Raw genomic sequence first — 21283 nt, 5'->3', positions numbered from 1 at the left:
ACCTCTTGGAATTGTTGCCTGCAAGGTTCAGTCATCGTTCTCTTTTTATTTAATGTGTTCCAGAAAATAAATGAAGGATGGATATTTAATTTAAAAACCTGAAGAAGGGTTGTATTAGAGGTCGAAAACACCAGCTTTTTTACATATCATATCATGTAACTGAGTTTTTCCACTGTCCTCATTCGATGCGTGTGCTGTATTTGTGAATATATTGATGTACGGTGCTTATATGTACATTTGTTATGACGGGTGACAAGAATTCTGAAAGTTACCTCAGCTCTTTTATGGAGATGCACAATACCATTCACTTACAGGTATCTTATATATCCTGTTACTTCTCAATTAGCTTAATTTATGAGTTCAAAAATCAATTCCCTGTTAGCTCTTGAGTATTTACAAAACATTAGAACTCCTCTTGAAGTTGAGTCTTACAATACCTATCAGTGGGAGGAATGCTAGTTTCTGTGGAGCAGCCGATAGACTGTTGGTGTGCAATTTAACAGGAACATGTTATTTTAGACCCCATTAGGAAAAACTCTATTAAACTGCATGTATCCATAGCAACGGGTTCTTATCAGCTCTTTGGTGCTGTAGGTTACATTGACTGTTCAACTCTGTTCCCTCCGCCACAGCAGTTCAATTGTAGCAAGGACCTTGGCTCTGTAAGGCAGGAAAGAATAAGCACCGCAAAGCACAAAGCAGCCCTACACTGTATTTTTAGTTTTTTGGACAAGTCTTTATCCGAATGTTGATATTTTTTTCCTCATTGAGTTATCACTATTAAAAAGTAACTATATATTATTTTCAAGTATATAGCAGCAGAAAAAAAGCTGATTTTTTCCAAGTACAAAGTTTGCTTTTCACTTCGAGACACAAACCAGAAACGTTTTTTGGATCTTATCCTGAACTCATTCAACCCCAATGAAAACTGTTTTCATACCCCAGAATTAAATAAAATGTCTAATAATATGGCACATAGTCAACCACTTTTTAACCACACGGTTTTTAATGCCTAATCTCCTTGCTGCATTCCATTTAATGTCTAAACCTGTATTTTAGACACGAAAAAGTGGCCACAACAATACAGTCCATTCACCTCCAGAATCCTCACCTTTGTACTCGCTTACAAACAGCCAAGTTACTAAGCAACAAGCCTTGCAAAGGCTTTCTTAAAAATATTAAAGCGCACAGTCTAGTAAATGGATCATGTTCTTTCTGCTTGGAAAATTCTACTGAGGTCTTTTATAAATTGCTCGCATCTTTTTGATAAGAACGCTGCTATGAAACTCCCCCCAACCACAGTCCCCAACTACACCGGCTTCACAGTGCAGTTAAAAATTGCACTTCCTTTGTGATCCTCTGAAATTTGGCACTCCTGTGTTCCTGCAATTGTTTGTGCCACTGGACTTCCTGTAGCCATTTGATAAATATGAGCTGAAGGTCAATGGACAAACTGGTGTGAGACCCTATGAAATGAACAGAAAAAGTTCTCTCCCCATTTTCTGGCTTCTTGTCACCTTCATATTATTTATTTATTTTTCTTCTTCTTCATCTTTCAACAGCTCTTTTTTCTTCTTAATTAATCTCACATTCGTATTTCCCTTCCAAGTGAGTATAATGTGTAGAATATTAAAAGCACTGTAAGATTACTGATAATGCAATTTATTATTTATTTTTATACAGTGAATGAACAGTACTGGCTGACATTAGTTTATTGCAACTACCCTGGCGTTGCCTTAAAACTATGTAATGGAACATTGAAAAATTATGATCATTTTCTTTTGTGAGGTTTATTCATGATAGAGATTGAGACACACTGTGAATTCTAGCCTTCAGAAGTCTGGGAGGACAGTCTGTATGTGAAATTTACAGTTTTCATTTTGTAATGTTCACTGATAATTTGGTCCCTATAGTTAACTATTGGGCTTAGTTTTACAAGCTGAGTGCCTTATTTAAAAACATTGAATGACAAATATTGACACTGCTGGCTGCTTGTTTTTATTTCAGGATAGACCCTAATTTGTGGAACTTTTTCCAGGTGTGACTTTTTCCAGAATTCCTTTGCAGAGGCCTGTGAGTGTTGCAAAATGGCAGCTCATTGGCCTAGCAATTAGCCTTGCTGCCTCACGCTACATAGGTTTGATTACCATCTAGGGTATTTTCCGTGTGGAGTTTGCGTGTTCTGTCTCCTTCTGTGTGGATTTTGTCTGGGTGCTCTATTTTCCTCCCATTTTCCATATACACGTCGGTTTGCTTAACTGGTGCCTCCAAATTGTCCCTTCATGCTTGAGTGTCTGTGTGACTGAAAATGGAATGACAACTTTCCAGAGACTAGTCCTGCCTTGCTCCCGCGTTTCAAAGATAGCTTGCAGGTTACCAAGCCTCTTAAGAGAAATGAATGGCTTTCAGATATTAGAAAGATGGACTGTTGCAAAAGTGATCCACACATACAGACCTGAGAGATGTAGCTAGACTGCAGCTAGAACCATTCATACAATTATGCATCTCCAATCAAGTGACCTAATAATTTCTGGCTAGAAGAGTAAGTGATTGTGAAAGGTTAGTTTGGTTGCTTGTCTACAATTAAGTGGCGAGCCAATCACAATACATGGATTTAAAAGGCCCCCACCACGACCCAGATGACCTGGATAACTTCTTCTATTTAGTTCTGAGGCTCTGCCAAATGAAATCACTGAATCGTGACTAATTTTGTGAACTGTGTACTGGTTTTGTAATGTGGACTAAAGTCAAATGTCAAAACCTGTAGTCCAGACATTCACGAGGGACAGGAAATCAAATTGCACTGCTTCAAAGCTCTGTACGCCAAGCAGGGAGTGTAGAGGTCAGAGTAATGCGGCTTCTTATAAAAAAAAATGAATTAGTTAAACATTATTGTGGCATATTGTGTCCTGCACTGGAAGGAGCCTTGCTATACAATGTACTTACCAGGAATGCACTGAAGTTGAGCAAGCTGAAGTTTTAATCCAAGTGGGTGTATTACTTATGGAGGTATTTTTTTAGCCAAGTTGGTTCAGCTCCAAACTTATTCTGCTGCGGGGGAAGAGCTGGGAAGGTGGAGGGGCTTGTTGTTTTTGTAGCGCAAGTACATTGGTGTGTTTTATGTATTTTAGACGTGGGGACGCTCTTTTCAAAATGGATTTTATTCCCGTCATTCCTAAACCCTGAAACATGCAACGCATAATGCAGACATGGCAAAATCGTTGTGTTGTAAAAGAGCAAGAAAGGAAATGCCTGATTTACCCATACGAAAAGGAACAACAATATATATTTTTCTACGTGTATGGAGGTGGTTTATTAAAAGGAATTTGGGAATACTGAAATGGAAAAAGAGAACTCATTTGTAATTGATTGTGTATCAGACACACTGTTCACAGAAATAGGAGGAAGATACGAAGGAAGATAAAAAATTGTGGAGAGGCACGAAAAAGGGAAGTGATGTCAGACAGGGGTCCTTTGTTTCAAGCTAGTGATTGGTAAGTTGCCACAGTGTAGTGAATGAGAAAACCTGGCTCCATCACAGATTTTTATCATGACTGGCAAAGGCTCAGCAGTAGTTCCTTATTCAGTGCGGAAAGATGGGCACTCAGCGTGCCCTGTGATACCCTGTGGAGCCTTCAACCCATTCCAATGTAACTGTGCTACTTAACAAATTCCTGTTTTTTTCACTGTTTCTTTTGACACATTTGGTTTGCACATATAGTGTGGTGTATTAAGTGATGGGAAAGGGCTCTGTAATTCCCAAAGCTGAAGTCGCTGTTACATTCCAGAAGAATTTGCACAAACTGGGCCTTGAACCAGCATCTTGCACTGGTTCAAAAGTTACCTCCTGACATCAAAATAATCAGATTCCAAGTTGTCCAGTTCCCAGATGTTCATCATTTTCTTTCTTCAGATATAACAACTGCAACGTAGAACACTTTGCCAGATGTTGTAATACTTACAATACTGGTGTATCATGCAAACACCAAGGAGATATATAGTGTGTTACATGGGTCAGAACCCCTTGGGCTCAGATATCTATTTTCCTTCTTGATAAATTATGTTCTACGTATATATGCATTTACTGTGGTGATATGCACGATACTGGAAAACAAATGTTTAGTTCAAGGTCAACAAACCGTTTGCAAGGTAGAATTGGAAAGGCCCAGATTTCTGGTCTTCACTAACAAGACTTTATTTAGCTAAAATTTCTCTCCACAGTGCTTTCCTACCACAACATTAGAATAGCAGAGTTTGAAAATCCTACCACTATAAAAGGAGTCAGTTGTTCCACAGAATTTCTGTCATAGTTTTATTTTTATGAAGGTTTTGTGTCTTTACAAAAAGAACGTTTACAGGCTTTGGCCAAGCCTATGGGCGTTTCAAAGTTCCCAGAGCCAAAACAAACATCCCCCAATCATAAACTTTGTTTGTGTGCGTGCCCCATTTCCTAGTGTATCCCTGAGTGTGATTGTCATGCCCTCATACAGCTTTTTGAAAAAGTGAGGAAGGGCTGACAAAAACACCGTCTAAGGCTCCTCTTATAGATCATACAACTGAAAGGCAGGCAGCTCTTCAGATCTCACCTGCATTAAAGAAAACTGAGCCACAAACTCAGTGCTGGAAGCATGTTCTAATAATGTTAGGAAATGAGCTAACCTGCTCAATCATCTGCTTCTTAGCAGTCACAGATGGATTCACAATCACTATGTGCCTCAGGGCAACACGCACAGGTGGGGCAAGGAAGGTTGAGGGTTGTGTTCCTGCCAGGTACAACAGAGACTAAAGCTGTTCAAGACAAGTGGAATTTTATTTAGAAAGGGAAAAAAGACATAAAACCCTCTTCCCCACCACCACCCACCCCCTGACCACCCGCACACCTCCTGACCCTATTTATCTATTATTATTATTATTATCTCACACGGCAAAACAACACCTGCATCACAGGTCACTTTCACATATTTTTATTTCATAACAGAAGTGGAGATGAATGAAGTTCAAAGTCATACCTGCAGCACCAGCATGCTCAATATAGTGTTAGTGTGTATCTGGTTTGCTTTGAATAGTCAGAACAGGATGAAGTCAAAAAGGAGAGGAGATTACAGGCTGTTGTGTGATTAATGACTTGAGTTGTATTTTGCGGCAAACATTTGGAAAGGAATGTGAAAATAATTGTGCAGACCTTACAATTTCTTTTTTTTTCTGCAAAAAATATTAGGTCAAGGCCTTTTTCTGCATTTGGCTGGAGTGTGGGGGTTTCCATTTTTTGGTGTATGAATAAAGTTGCCTAAACTGAGAAGGCATATATCTATATAAACATCATTAAGTATAATTTTCATAACCAGAAAGTTTCCTGCTTCCACCTCCAGCTCATAAAAATCATATTGGGATATGATTTAATTGAGAAAGATCACACAGTCTGGTGGAAATAAACGTAGCAACTACTGAACATGTTACTGGCACAGAAAACTTGATCTTCACAGACTAACGTTACTCTCCTTTCTCCCCACTGAAGCTGAGTTTGCTAGATTGCTAGACCCCCCCGGCCTAAAACAAGCTAAAATAAAGCTAATAAATAAAGCTAATAAATAGCTAATAAATAAAGCTAAAATAAATATCATATGGGGGGGGGCAAAACTGCAGAATTATTGGTTTTGATTAATAACTGGTTTCACTAAACACAAAGTGAATCTTTGGCACGGCTATCTGAGGTGTCCTGCACCTCTTCTGAATGCTGACAGACTACACATTACCAGGAATGGTTCTCTCCTAAACACATAGTATGTTTCTTAGTACATTGCCAAGGTCTGGTTATATTTGCACAAGTACCAGTCCTCAAGGTCAAACCATACTATTGGAGTTGCTCCTGGAGCAGGGCCATTCTAATCTAGGCACTATATCCAAGCTAAACATTTTTTTCAGAAGTGGGGATGTCTGTAGTTTGGGCTGAGGATTCTCTGTAATTTAGCCAGACAAATAAGTGCACAAAAATGCTCACACATATAGGTCTATGAAATCCTACTGTAACAGACAATGTGGTAAATGAATGTTGACTAATTCAAATATGTGGACATTCTTGAGAAAGAAAGGGCAGTCTGGGATATTTGAATTTGCTTGATTGGTCATGACTGTGTTGGTGTCCATTGCATTTTGTGTAAACCAAGTGATTACAAAGAAGCTTTTGCCAATGGATGTTGGAATACTTAATCCACTCGTTGGTTTCTCAAAAACCTGCTTCTTTCTGAAAGAGGGGATTGTTGATTAAGAGACCATTATAGATCTATAACTATAAGTGAACAGAACAAGTTATGCTCTGCTAGAAACCATTGAGATTCATCAGTAATAGTTTTGTAATGAAGAGGTCCATAATTATAGAAAAGTATATTAAATGTTTTCATGACATCCATGAATCTGTTGATATAGATGAATGGCTAGTGTCAAAAACATAACATGTTATGTTCTTGACATTCGCCATTGTTATAACCTTTTTTACTTCAAAAATCAAACCATATTCAGCAATAGAAAAAAAGTGTCCAGTGTTTCTATTGCATTGTACTGAAAATAAATACGCAACACACCGTATTTAATAATATATATTTTCTTATTTCATTGTACATTCTGTTTTTCAACATAAGCTTTTTAAAACATTTCTTCACAAACAATAGTAGGCATCTAAAATAAATACTATATAAAATAGAACTTCAAAATAAATATCTATAAAGGAAAACTTTTATATGTGAGTTTTTCTGTACAAGACATAGTATAGCTTTTTCTCTCGACATTTACATTACTAGGACAGAATTTTACAAGCCAGTTGCTAGGAAGTATTTTTGAATGGGCAAACAACCTTTGTAATGCAGTTCTGACGGCTTCACAAATGCCACAAAGCCTTCTAGTGAGTTTATTCAATATTTTTTTGCAACTTTCAGAAAACATGCTTTAATCTTGAATTTGCTCTGGAAAATTGATCATTTCATCATCTGGGGACTTTCTGACTTATGAATTGCTCATTGAACTTGAAAGAGGCTGATGTTCCGTTTTTTAATCAAACGTGGAAGATGCAGACCATCTGACTGAAAAGAGAATTTGTATCTGATAGACCCTGCCTTGCTGGGTGTTGGGGGGGGGGCACAGATTGGGGCTTTATAGATTTGAAATGTTTATGTAATGCAGCTGTATTTTGTCAATCAAGCCTGGGGTATTTGTCATGCAGCACTGGAAAATATGTGACAATGAGGCCAAACAGAAATGGAAATCAGTTGTTCCAAGAAAGCTGAAATTGTATTTGTTTAGCAGTTTCCGTGAATATAAGGTTTCGGAGGTGGGAAGGAACTAAGAATTAGACATGCCTCTTCCAAGGTAATGAGCCATGAATAGCATAAACAAAGAGGTATTTTTATTACCCAGCACCGTTTTTAAATCAAGTGCTGTTAGAGATGGAAAGAGCACTCTTGTTTTCTTAGGCTCACCAACCTTTCCTAATATTCACTATATTGTACCATGCAATTTTACAGTACATTAAAATTACTATGTTAAAATAGGTTTTGGAACATACTGAAAAAAAGTCTTTAGAACTATATACAAAAAAACACCACCTGCATAGGTCGTTTCTTTAAAAAAAAAAAAAGAAAAACTTTTGAATTTCTTTAGAGGTGTTTAGCTTCTATTTTGGCATATACTTTAAAAATGAATTACAAACGGAGCACTGCCACTCCGAAATACTAATGCCTCAAACATTCAAGAGATGGAACAGTGGTTTTCTCTCATTTTGACACGCTTTCTTCGGTGTATAAATACAAACATTGGCCTGTACAAACTGCAGGAGCCAGTACAGGGTAAAACGTTCTCCATTAAATGGGCATATGGAGAGACAGTATCCCTTAATGTCAAATAGGATCATTCTGCTATAAGGATACCGTACCTTTAAGAGCAATTAAAATCAAATCAGTTACCAAGTGCACCTTAAAAACTAAAATATCCCTTAAATTAAAAAGAAAAGCAACATACTCCTTTGGCTTGAACCCTGACATACTATAGGCACTAAAACAGACTTTCTAAAAAAAAAAAACAGGATATTTACAGCAAAACTTTAACAATGGATACAGTTCAGCAGCAGGGGTTACAATTTGGTCGGTAGTGAAACAATGTGGTAGACATGGAAATTTATTTAGACTAATGTGAAACAGACATCATGTTCTTGTTTCTTAATACTGTGCTTGCTTTCGTTATTAGAGTTGTCTTGATCTGTAGAGGTTGCGCAAGTAACATGAGCAATTTAAATAAAGTGGTGCAGATTTACTATGCTTCTCTCTTTCTTCTTAGGAAATTGCAACCATTGATGATTTTCAATTCATTAAAGAAAATAAAGTGTAACATTTTAACGGATTCTTGAGCATGTCTGATTTGTCTACAATGCAGCCAGCTCTTCTCCTGGTGCAAAGCCTAGTAAATCAAGTCCATTGAATTTATCTTGTCTCCTTTATGAAAGCCATGTTAAAAAAAACTCTTCTAATGACGAGTAAATTAAATCATCCCTGAGGAGTCTTTTCAATATTAAAACCATAAACAGGATTTGGCTTTCCACTTTATGACAAGTTTAGGCTTAAGGGGAAATCAACAAAGGCAATTTATCTGTGAAGGTTTTCAGAAGGACTCCATACTCCAAAATAAGGACTCTTTCAAACTCAACTGACTCCTGTCTCTCCGTTATGAGCTGCATTTCTCTCCCTATAAAATATGCGCTTTATTTATCATGACGCACAATAGTCTCCCATTAGATTCTTCCTTTTATTATCTATCACAAGCTTATAAATACACAGGACCCTGCAGCTGATGCATAAGACAGGTACATTGCTGACTCTGTAGAAACTCAATCTGTCCAGAGACCAATCTGAAATTATATAGAGATTGTCATAAAGAGGAGAAGCGGGCAGTGTTGAGTGTGCGATGACCTGCACTTCTAATCACACACAATTCACACCAGCAAAGACTTTTGTTAATTCTGCGTTTGCTTGGGGAACCTGCAGGAGGGCAGTCCAGCAAAGTTTTTAAATCAAATTCTGGGACAGTCTTGCGGGCAGCAGGTGCAACCCCCACCCCCGTCCCCATTTCAATCGAGATAGTCTGGCTTCTTTTCAGCTACTGTGGGTTTGTTACTTTGCAGGCTTATTTAAAACATACTAATATATCATATCCTTAAGCTACAGAGACGGGTCTCATGTTGATGGGTAATAAATAGTTGAAAAATGCAGAAAGTGTTCAGAAACATAACTTGTGCCTTTAGCTTTTTTTTTTGCGTTGGTCTTTGTAACACGTTAAAGACGTACGTTTAAGTAGACCTTTAAAGCCAACAGCTCTTGAAGGTTTTTTTTAAATCTTCTAGCATAATAATAACGTACAGTTTAACCCTTTAAGTACCATATTCGCTACCATCCAGCGGAGGGAGACAAGTCTTTATAGAGGCGGAAGCGTGAGGGATTCTCCGATGCCGAACACACCGGACAGGGCACCGGGCTCCATCAGGAGGGATTCCCCTGTCCGCTGCTGGCTTTCACCTTGGCCGCCTTGCAGGCCAGTGGGGGGGGTTTGCAGCGGCAGCCGGGCCGGCTGGCACTGTCGTAGCACTTCTGCGAGAGTTTGGCGCAGCCCACGGCCGGCAGGTAACACACCAAGCACGGCAGGACCAGGGACAGGGCCCCCATGAAGGACCAGCGGGCACAGCAGTTGGAGTGGGAGCAGGAGCAGGGCCGGTCCGCGCAGGAGCCCTCGTCGTCGTCGTCGTTGGTGCAGTGGTAAAATATTCCCTTGACAAGGCACATGCACGTGGCCGAGTCCACGAGGTTCTGAGCGGAGCACAGGTACTCCTGGTTGCAGACCCAGCAGGAGGGCAGGGTTCTGGGCAAGGTGCATTCCGTGCACTTACACTTCCCACAGTCCTCGCACAGGGGCGCATGCTTTTTCGCGGCCTCCGGCGGGGCAGGGGCCTTGAGGTCCAGAGGCTGGGGGGCCAGAGACTTGGGCTGAGCGTTCACAGACCTGGGCGGGGCGTGGTCCGCCACGGGGGGCGGGGCGGCGTGGTCCAGCAGCCTCTGGTCCGACGAGGTGCTGCTGCTGCTGCTGACCGAGCTGGGGCGCCCGCCGAAGGAGATCCAGGGGTGAGTGATGTCGTGGGGATCGCACCTCTGGTGGTGGTGGTGGTGGTGGTGGTGGTGGTGATGCTGCTGCTGCTGCTGGTGGACCACCAGCAGAGACTCGTGGGTCCCCCTCAGGCCCTTTTGACTCGTCGGCTGCTCCACCACCACTGCCGGGCTGTCGATGTAATCGTTCTTAATGTGCGTCGCCTTCATTTGGTCGATAGGGAAAATGGTCAAAGGATGCTGTAGCCTCCCATAGGGGACTCTGCTGTCCAGCAAAGGTTGTACCATAATGGAAGAGGAGACTCCAGGGATGTGCTGTGGAACCCTTGACTCCATCTGTTGTTCTGAGACCTTCATATATCAAGCACAGCGCTCAGCATCTACAGAGCCTGCAACAAGAGAGTAAGCCATGTCACACATGCAGAACCCAAACCAGACGGTTGTCAAACTTCGCTATTCAGCAAGCCAGTGTAGAAACAATTTACTCACAGGACATGAAAATATCTTTGTAGTACAGACATTCGCAGATTTTAAGATCTGGAATGCAAATCGAGGTCTTTTTCCAATTCAGTTTTGTTAGTTTCAGAACGCAGACGCAGGCCTCAACCTCGTCTTTAATAAAAAGGTTCATTAAATGTAAAAGTACTCCCTTACGTTGTTCAGTCAATTGGCAAAGATTATTTTAAAAAAAAAACAGCACGTACAGACGTTGTAAGTTACGTTATCTAAAGAAGGTTTAGAAATAAATGTGTTTTTTGTAAAAAAAAAACTTAAATTGGTAACGTATTAAAAAAGTCGCAAGAGTCTGCATATTTGCATTATGGGTCGTTTACATTACACGCCATGTTTTTCTGTTTAAAATATGGCGTTAAAAATATGTATATGAAAAATTACAATTATTTGCTTCATGTTCTGACTGTTTAGCAGTAGTGTGTGTATAAATTAAAAACGGTTTAAAATGTGTCAAGCTATATTATGTGTGCTGGAAAGGGCTTACCGCAAGTCATTACCTAAAAAGAATCTTCAGACACAGACCGAATGAAGGAACTATCTTTCTTCTGCTGCTGCTGCTGTCTTAATTGGAACGATTTAACTAAGAAGTATTGTTCCAGGACAACGCTATTTCCGTCACCGATTGCGGTTGTCAATCCAGATGTACCTGAACTACCTTAAGCGTTTATGCGATTCTCATATCTTCCTAAAGAGGCTTCCTGCCTCTCTGAAATTTAAGTGGAAAAAGTGCTTTGTTTGTTTATACACCCCAATTTTGTGCTAGTGGGTTTTCAACAACCTTTCATGGAATCTTTGCGTTGTTTTGGTCTTAAACCTCGGGACTCCACCGTTTAGTCATATGCAAAAATGTAAAAGATAAAAAGAATATGAAATTTAAAAAAGTTTTTTTCAAAAGTAAATCGAAAAGAGTTAATCAAACCGAAATTAAGCTCCGGTTTCCGTTTTCATCACGTCTGCAAAATTGTTATGCTATATTTAGCATTTTTTTGGTCATGCTTGTCTATACCAATACAAATATAAATCTTAAATAGTGCAGAATTCTGAATTAGTGGCGAATATAAAAAAGCTATACTTTGGAAGATTTTTATGTGAATAGTTAAAACTTGTTTCAACTGACAATTTAAATAGCATACCGGTGACTGAAATAGAGGCCAATATTAAGTCTTGATCATCGTCCTATTATATCCATAAACCTATGGAATGTAAAGATTTGCGTAAAATGTGTTTTGTTATTCAATTACAAAAACTTATCCTTTCTCAGTAGATGTTTTAATAGTAAATATTGTTAAACCTCGAAAATAAATTCTCGGTGGCACAACTTATGGAAAAAAATACATTTTGAAACACTAATAACCACTTTGCGCTATACTCTTATAAAAGCTTTAAATTAAACATGTAAATGGTAGACTATAAAATGTATTCCATGCGATTGCGTAAACGTAGGGCAAAGAGTATTAGTCTTCAATTCGCCGTCTTTTGTCGAGAGGAAAAAATCGTAGATTTTTCACGGTTATAATTTTTTATACAAAGAGCTAGACAGAAGAGAGAATAGTTCGTATTCATTTAAAAAAACATTACGAGTATCTCTTTAATGTGGCTTTCTGTGCATTCCGCATTTTGACTCATGCTGTACAGAGAGCATAAAGAAAGGTCAGCAAGCAGACGTACAGGTTGGATTCAATAAAAAGATACGTAATTTTTCCTTATTTATACGATTTGGGATTTCAACACAAGAGAAAAGACAGCTCCACCTGACTTACGCTTCGTCATAAACGACTATAAATACTGTAGATGAGAATAATGTAATGTTATCCCCAATAACATGCAAATGGTCGACTACGCCAGGTTCTGTGGGTAAAAGAAAAACGCTCAGGATCTTACCTCGCAAAAAAATTAGGTTGATAAAGAGAAAGTAAAATGATTAAAGATGTAACAGAGCTTCCCATTTCGACCTGCTTGTTCATTCATCCGTGTATAGATAGTTCTAGGAATGGTAGATTCCATAGTTAAATGTTGACATAAAGCGCAAATAAGGAACAGCTTGTTCCAAATGCCGGGCGATAGATATTTAATTGAATACAAGAAACTAGAAAGAAATCTGAAATGTTACCAAAATCCTGCACTTTGAAATAAGGTTAGTTATCATCTCTCTTTTAAACCCTAGCGCGATTATTACCAAAAGATTTAAGAATACACTTACTTGTTAAAAAACAACGCATTCCCTTATTTGGTTGCTATGTATTCCAAAGTTATCGGTCCAAGTTAAAACCACCAAGAGAAACCCGCGATCGCAGTCGACTTGACCTGCAGCGCAGCGAGGACTCGGGCTTTTTGCTACGATGTTGCAACTGCTTGGGAAAATGGCTTTTTTATGAATGGGAGGGTGATTGCCATACTGCGCAGATGCGCTTTCAGATTTTTTGTGAATGGGAGGGCATAGCGTTTCAGCGCGCAAGTGCGGGGGCTAAATTTTTATGAATGGGAGGATCCGGATTTCATGAATGGAAGGATTGGGATCTTTCCTTCACAAGGGCAATGTCAGAGCAGATTACATGAATGGGGCGGCTATGTACCTCACGCCACGCTACTTATTTATTTATGTATTCAGCCTTTCATTCAACCCCACAGGAGCCTTTTGACCGATAATGTACGTTAATTTCCGGAAAACGAACGCGGTGTATTCAGGACGTTGTTAAACCAAATTAAACAATTAAATACATCAGCATGCTTTTGCGCGTTATTGTGCTCTGTATACATGCTATCATATTGAATCATGTCAAGATGTCTACAACGCTGCATGTGCATTCATTTGGAATTTTGTTCGCGTGCTTTTCCGCTTGAGTTTTTTTTCCCCCCCAATGGAAATATTTTCAAAGATTGTATCGATATGAAAAAGTATTATATTCCAAAACTAAACGTACCGGCCTACCAAATCCTACCTCACAGGCAGCAGTTTAGGTTTTGCCAGAGTGGCAAACGCAATGCAGGACTGCAGAGCTGTTATACAACATGATCTAGAAACATCAAATCACTAGACGCGCGTAACCTGTCCGTTTCGCTGGTTTCAAAGTTGGACTGAATTTCGCAAGAAAACAAAATATTGAATTAATTCCTAGTTTGCGTTTTGGATGGACTTTAAACTCCTTAGAAGCCAATTGCTCTCCTCTTTAAACTTAAGTGGGTCAAATAAACTCTTTACATAAGGAAAGACGAATGGCTTGTACACCTCTCGTGTCATTTTAGCAGAGCCATTAACTAAGACCACGTTTTCAGCCTGCTGCACTTGATAAGCCATAGATTTTTAGTTCCCAATTGAGGCAAAACAGTTATATGCAGGTGCAATGGACTATTTCTTCTAAAAGCAGACAAAGCTGTCTTTCAAATAAAAACCACGTCCAATTTAGTCTATAACTTAATTGCAAACCGTTACATTTCTATTATTGCAATTTAACTAGGGTAATCGCTTCTACCTTCAAAAGAGTTGTCTTCCCTTACATGCACTTTTGCAGCGATGTACTGTCATCTCTACGTGAGGTCCCCCATTTCCTAAGCATTTCAGAATCATTCTGCATCGCTCTGAAAACTATTTCAGGCAGGCAGCTGGAACTGGAAGCGACTCTGCGGCTCACAAAAGAACAGGATGTTGTTGATTTGTAACGAAACCACACAGAGGAAATGACTGTAAATTTCCTTTAAAACATCCCACTGTCTACCCCCTCCCCCCAAGGACTATATCTCGGGTTAGATATTTCATTTGGAGAGTAACTGTCAGACGATCTTTTTAACTAATGTCAACGTTATTTAAGTTGTCACCTCACCTTTTGTTTTAAAGCTGCGGGTTTTTGGGGGGCTTAAAACGCAGGTGCAACGATTCCGATTAGGAAAGTAGCAATTGACAGCAGGGATTTCAGCTATCAGTTCTGAGAGACAAGGCGAAATCTATAGAGGTTTCGCAAGATGTTGCTTGATTCCCCGTTGCGAAATATCTCCTCCACAGTACTGCGTCCGAAATAGCGTTGAAATTTAAGGTGTCTTGTTATAAACCTTTAGAAAAATACGTATATAATTCTAGAAATTAGGAAGTCTTACCACAATCTGAGTATTGTAACTAGGAAAACCTTCTGGATTTCAAGGAAAAGGTCTTCGCTGTAACAGCTTTGGGTTGTAGAAAAAGTGCCTTTAATGCTCCCAAACAAACCACCTGAGCTCATCCACCTTTTTTTTTTTTCTTCCTGGAAGACCCGGGTACTTTTTTAAACAGGAGGTGCCTGTCAATCACAACTCCAAAGCCAGATGGGCGGAATGGGATAGGCCTCCAATGAGGAGCGAGGTGTGAAAAAAACCAGCCCCTGTTTGGTCGCCCCAGGCAGGAGCCCTTAATAAAGTTTTTTTAAACCCCTTTTTTTTCTTAATCTGAAGCCCTGCAATGTTATGACAAATAAATTGTTGAAAAGAACACCAACAAAACATGTTTCTGTCATTAATCATATCATAAGAATGATAACGAGACCGATTTACTTGTAGGACGCTGTATTTGAGCATAGTTCTGGAATAAACAGTTACAGAAATCGCTACCTGAGCCATCGGACAAACGAGGTGTTTTGTCTTGTGGAGCAATACGCAAAATGCAACAACACAGGAAGCTTATTAACGCTGCATTTTCACACGGCTTAAGCTTCCTTTTGATCAGCTGTTGCTTCACGCAAAAAAAAAAGCCTTCACCACTTTTTTACGTTCCAGTATTTATCGGCCTCAGGACGTTCATTGAAACGACCCGCGGAGCAGGCCGGTCATTCTCTATCCAAGTCGGCGGCCTATCTAAATCAATAAATCCAGCCTCTTTGCGAGCGTTTCAGAGCTACAGGTTAAACCAAAGGTTAAAACAACTGATTTGTTTAAACGCGGTGTGATCTTAAAAAGAAGATCCGACTTAAAAATAGTGAGAGCCCTTTAGTCTTTTGTGAAACGTATGGAATCTGAAGCTGTTGCATAAAATTCTTTTTTTTTTGCTCCTTATGCAACATTTTCTATTCATAGTTGATGAACAGCAATTGGGAATGGGATTAGGACTTGGGTAAACAGTGCCTTGTGTAGCAGGGACCGTCTTCAAAGGCAAGGAAAGCTCTTCAGCTGTTTGTTTGTTTTTCAGTCTGAATAAACCTTTGTAGCTCCTATAAGCTTTTTCACACCATTCACGTGCTGTATGCCTCACTGAAGAGAGGTATCACCCTAGTACATAGCTGCTCATACATTCCATGCTTGTGATACACCAATTTTGGGTTTCCTTTTCTGCAGCTGTCTGTCTCCCTTGCATGTGCTCCAGTTCTGCACACAGTTCAAAGCAACACTGCTGAGTGGAAGATTTTTTTAATATCCTCAGCCAAGCATAAACTTGTGAAAGGACTGCTTTTTTCCCCACTTTCTCTCTTTCTGTTGAAATGTACTACAGAAAGCACCAAATGACAAGCAACAGTGCCAAGGAACAGGGAAAGAGAAAAATACATAAAAAGTAATGTTGAAAACAAAAATACACAGGTTTCTACACAGTAGTAACTGTGCTAGAAGAAGGAAAAAGAAACAGACCGCACATTTGGACTTTATAACTAAAGGTATTTTATTTGATAATTTAGAAAATAATGTTGTGCTAGCAAATGCTTTGCTATTGTTAGTGAAATAAAAAACAAGTAGGAAATTATATATAAAAACATCCAAGGCAAAGTCCTTTTCCGCCTTTGATAAGAAACCATAACAGCCTTGTCTTTAACTATACTTTTAAAAGGTAATTTCCACTGAATAAAAAAGATCTTAAAAGTAAGTCAAGTAGTTCCAACTCTACAAATATTTACTTCCTGGTCCTGCAGAAAGAGAGGTTTTCAAAGTTTGTCAGAAGGTGTGTTTGTGTATTTTGCAGGAGTGTTGTGGGGGGGGAGGGGTAGCAGGGGGCCGCAGGTTGTTTCCACTGATATTTGTGCCCTAAAGGTGCTTAAGATTTGTGGAAAAAAATAATTTCTTTAAGATTCCCTACAGATGGTAGTTGATATTTATCATATTTCGTAAGGTGCACTGCAATGAGAATATGTGATAGATGTGGGATAAAGTGGATTTGTTTTTCAGATGGAATTCTAATGAGCTCTTCTAATCTTCTAATGTTTTTTAGGAAGTATAGAATTCTTACACATCTTTCTCTGCTTAGAATTTTTGTACAAATGCAGCACTCTAGGTATTATGTCAGTAGCTCATGATGTGATTGACATTTTAAAGAGTGAGCAGCAAGTTTTATTGATTGTGTGGAGCTGCATTTTGGTTAAGAACTTGAACTGAAAACATGTGATTCCATAAATCCACCATGTGCTCAGGATTTTTGAGGTGAGTTAAAATTGACACCAAATACATTTGGCATCAGGATAAATAGCATTCAGAAAGACACAATTTTAATGAATGCAAGGACAGTGAAAGATATGATCAGGCCCTCCCTCAGTAGGCCCTACCTGCAGGCCCTACCTGCAGATCATCGGGTCTTCCTTATCATGCTTTGGCATGATTCAATAACTGTAATTCTCCATCTGTATGAAAATAATTTGCATTCTTGGAGAGTGTTCAGGAGCAATGTGTCGACACCTGAGAGGCTAAATCATCATAGAACATCTGAGGTGGTAGCAGGGAGGGTGGTGGAGTATTTTGTTTACTGATGAGTACTGTTTTGCTCATGACAGGCCTGATGGAGTACAGCTTGTGTGGAAACTTTGTGGTGTGCGTTATGCTGACTGTTGTGTTCACAGGGTGGTGATTGAGGGCAACCTTGCTGTTCAGAGGTTGCTGCAGTCCTTGAGCCAACAGTTTTTCCATTTCTGCAAATGGCTTTCAGAAGTGTCAATTTTCTAGCAGAATAATGCAAGACTGCCTAGTGCTAGACTATCAGTCTCTACAGGAAAAAAAAAATTGGGATCTTGTTTTTCCCTTCACCTGATTCCAATACAGTATCTGTGGGACTAACACACTAATGCCTTTGGCAAGAAGAGTGGCAGAACACCTCACAGCGATCTGCCCAGAGGTGATCAGATCTATTCATCATCACTGTCAGGACTCTGTTAATGCTCTGGCATATCACCATGAATTTGAACTTTCCAATGTTTTCATCTGGACAGTGTGTCACATTTCATACAGAAAACTCTTCAGGAGTTTTGTTCACATTTTCTGTGATTGTGATTGATATTTGAGCTTTAAATATATTATTTAATCAGTTATACCTGAGTGTTGCATTTTTTGTGCTTCAACATACTAAAAAAAGCATGATCTGATAGACCAAAAACACTATATTCTTACATTTCTTACCTCATTGTGTTATTAAGTTTCACAGTCACACCCATGTAACCTTTATTTTCCTCTTAGCTCTTACATGGAGGAAATTAGCCAACAGCAGAGGATATTGGATATAGCTGCTATTTAAAATGAAAAGTGAATTGATGCTAAATTAATTAGGGTTTGTAAACTCTAGGTCTATAAACACAACATTCCTCCCAAATATACATGGATTTTACAGTCTGGAAGAGGCAGAATCAGTTTTTCTGAATATTCTCAGTTCTTTAGAATAAGTTGTATATTGTTAAGATTCTTTGGTTTCTGCATATTTTACTGTGCACCTAGTTTGAGTGTCAACATATTTTCTCCAAATATGTGAATGCAACACACATTTGTCTGTTTATTTATTGTTGCAAACAATTGAAAGAGAGAAAACTAGACCACAAAGACCAAATAATTGTACCCAGACTTGACAGGTTTGTGTGAATTCCCTGGAGTTCTAGAATCAATCTACAAATAAAAGGATAAGACAAATTGTAATTTGTGATAAAACAAATCACAAGTGGAAATATCCTTTAAAACATTCTCTTGTGGTAAGTGATTAATTAGAGGGTGTTAAGATGTTCCAACAGCTTTCTTAAAAAAGGCTTTGATCTGTTAAACTTTATTTAGTCAACTGATTATTTCATTGTGTTAGGGAAAGGATGGTTCTCTGGAGTTAAACACCTGGAGATCTTTTGAGAATATTTATGATAATTTAAAGCAGTGTGTATTCTAGTTCACAATCAATTTTATGTTTTCTGAGCAGGATTAATCCAGTTCTAAATATGGTATTACTGTAAATTTGGAAGGATATAAACTTACCCGTTAATTAAGATAAACTTAAATTCCTCCAGAAATTGAGCATGGACTTAGTTTAATTCTCACTTTGAATGATCTCTTCTGAAAATTATTTTCAGGAGGGAAACTCCTTGGTGGAGATCTTGGGCTTTCTTGGAGCATATACTATATACAAGTTAGCCACTGGATTGACGCTGCCCAGTCTCCCCTGCAGTTGCAGAGAAAGTAAAGCCTCCAAAATAAAAAAAAAATGACCTGTGACTTTTTCTTTAGGAGGGAAGACTTGTTTCTAGTGAGGATGCAGGACCGTGGGTGAACTCTCACCCTAGAGAAAGACTGCAAATGAAGCATCTCCAGCATCATGAGGGTCAGGCTCGATCCAGAGCACACACATTCTGTGCATTCCATTCACTGCAGAGCCCCCCCCCATTTGTGAAAACTTTTTTTGGATACTTACAGTTTTGTCTCATATTGAGAACTTAATCACAAAGCTCCAAATTTAACATTTAACAGGCCTGAGCACTCTAGAAAAACAGGCTCAACATTAATTATGTCAGCTCTGTGACATACTGTACAATATCAATACAAATGTTGTAAAGCACCGCCAACACCTACAGGCAAATATTTGGTGCTGTCAGGAACAGAAGGCATGGCCAAGCAGACCCATTGGATTTCTTAATACAGACTTCCTGATTTGTCTGCTTTTCTCTCCAGCAGTTTGAGTTCTTCTTGCTTTGCTAAAGAATTGGTAGGCTGTTTCTTTTTGTGCAGTAACATTTATATTTACCCTCGCTAAATTGCTCTGCCTACTCTTAAAAGCAGTTGTCTCCAAGTTCCTTCCTGTTGTGCTGGGAAAATAAGTGCACAAAAGCTAGCCTGGATTAACAAAAGTGCTGCCTTCTAACATCAATTATACAGCCCCGAGATCACAGTGTTGTCATTATCCCTTATAGAAAATTCCGTCTTTGCTCAAGGGGTCTTTAGTGTCTAGAAATCTTCATTGAGATAAAAGTATGATTCCAGCTGACCCACTAGGAAAGTGTAATCCTTTTTCTTAATTCATGTTTCACCTACATAGTCACAATACTGTAGGAACTACCACCTACTCTGCTGTATGGTAATGCTTATATTCATCACATAGGAAGGGCACTTTACTTACAATGCAGATATAAAGATGTGGATTCTAAAATTCAGGATTCTGCACAAGATAGAATGCTAAGCCTTTTCCCCAATGTGTGAAAGTGTTTAAGAAGCCTAAAAGAACAGAATTATAACGCTCGATTCCTGCAGTCCTCCAACTTATATGACAATTTTTTAAATATCCTGAATTGCATATAAATATTGCATTAATGGTAAATGAGGAAATAGTGGTAAAAGCCCTTATATGCATATTAATCAGCCATATTAAGGAGAGAGACTGGAGACTCAATGACATTTATTAGCATACGATCATTGACACTGTACTCATTCAGCAAGACTTGGCATATACTTAACCAGAAAAGAGAGATCAACACATTGCCTTAAAAATGCAGATTTGTTCAGAAGTAAAGAGCTGTTTAAAGCTGTAGATGACCAGAGCATACTGTATATTGAAATCAACCTGAACATCCTTAGAAGAGGAAACAATTTTTCATTTAAAGTGATGATTAATGAGCAACTCAGGACATTTAGATGACAACCAATAGACTGTAAAGAAAGGAGTGAGATTCATATTTGAGATTCATATTTATGACATTGCAGTGCATAGCTTTAAAATACTTCCATGTTTACATACAGGCAATGGTGTATAGTAAATTACAAAGCTTTTGCAATTGTTAATGTCAGCTTAATCATTATTATCATGTTTTGTGCTGCAGACATCTCCGTCCTCTTACATGTAGTTCACAAATGGAAGTTTCTTTTGTTTTCACCTTCTGTACCTTCTGTGTGAGCTAATTGTTTGCAATCATCAGATTTAAGAGCCCAGCAAGTGGTAATAACGTAAGAACAACTTCAGTACTGCACCCCCACTCTCATCATTGCCTTCGAGCAAGAAAGCCTTTGATCTGGGGCTAATGAGCTGCCAACACAGGCTTGTGGGCTGCTTCCTGAGGCCAGCTGGGAGCCGGCAAGTTTGGACACCTGAAAAAACACGTAGAAAAAACCCACAGCCTCTCGTTAGAGCATCACACCTCCTTGGCATCAGCTTTTACGGTGGGACATCACATGGAGATAGACTGCTGACAGCAGTTCATACATGAGAGTGCCATTTGTCTTCTGTTTAATGTTTATTCTAGCATCACAGGCACATGTGGTATGTGAGCCCTCTAGCTTCTAAAAATGTGACTCACTGCCGCTATTTTAAAGGTTCCCTTGCTAAATTAAACTATGAAAAGTCTTTCTTGCCAATTTTGAGTTTCAACCTTTTCCCTCAGTTCCAAAGAGAAATGTGTTCATCTGTTAACATGTGTTGCTACATGCAGCTGAGTCTGGATGTGCATTTGGGTTTCATGCTA

At 39.0% G+C, this 21283-nt stretch overlaps 1 protein-coding gene across 5 annotated transcripts; it reads right to left on the bottom strand.

Moving 5' to 3' along the window:
• Nucleotides 1-6582: 6582 nt before the first annotated feature.
• On the bottom strand, nucleotides 6583-14869 carry spry4 (sprouty homolog 4 (Drosophila)). Of its 5 annotated transcripts, none has more exons than XM_088604004.1 (2): nucleotides 14739-14869; nucleotides 6583-10525 (listed from the first exon to the last, which is right to left on the bottom strand). In XM_088604004.1, the coding sequence occupies exon 2, from the start codon at nucleotides 10491-10493 to the stop codon at nucleotides 9519-9521; it is 975 nt and encodes a 324-aa protein (XP_088460130.1). In that variant the 5' UTR covers nucleotides 10494-10525; nucleotides 14739-14869; the 3' UTR covers nucleotides 6583-9518. The 5 variants fall into 5 exon arrangements, with proteins under 5 accessions (XP_088460130.1, XP_088460134.1, XP_088460131.1 ...); XM_088604008.1 differs by lacking the exon at nucleotides 14739-14869 and adding an exon at nucleotides 14468-14579; XM_088604005.1 differs by lacking the exon at nucleotides 14739-14869 and adding an exon at nucleotides 14120-14255.
• Between the last annotated feature and the right edge of the window lie 6414 nt (nucleotides 14870-21283).

This window comes from Lepisosteus platostomus, chromosome 13 (assembly GCF_059453375.1).
Source record: "Lepisosteus platostomus isolate fLepPlt1 chromosome 13, fLepPlt1.hap1, whole genome shotgun sequence".
In the NCBI taxonomy this organism is placed as follows: Eukaryota; Metazoa; Chordata; class Actinopteri; order Semionotiformes; family Lepisosteidae; genus Lepisosteus; species Lepisosteus platostomus.
This window is presented reverse-complemented; position numbering and strand designations above follow the sequence as displayed.

Excerpts from the sequence above, each read along its gene's own strand:
- spry4 (XM_088604004.1), bottom strand. The coding sequence starts at position 10,493 with ATGAAGGTCTCAGAACAACAGATGGAGTCAAGGGTTCCACAGCACATC.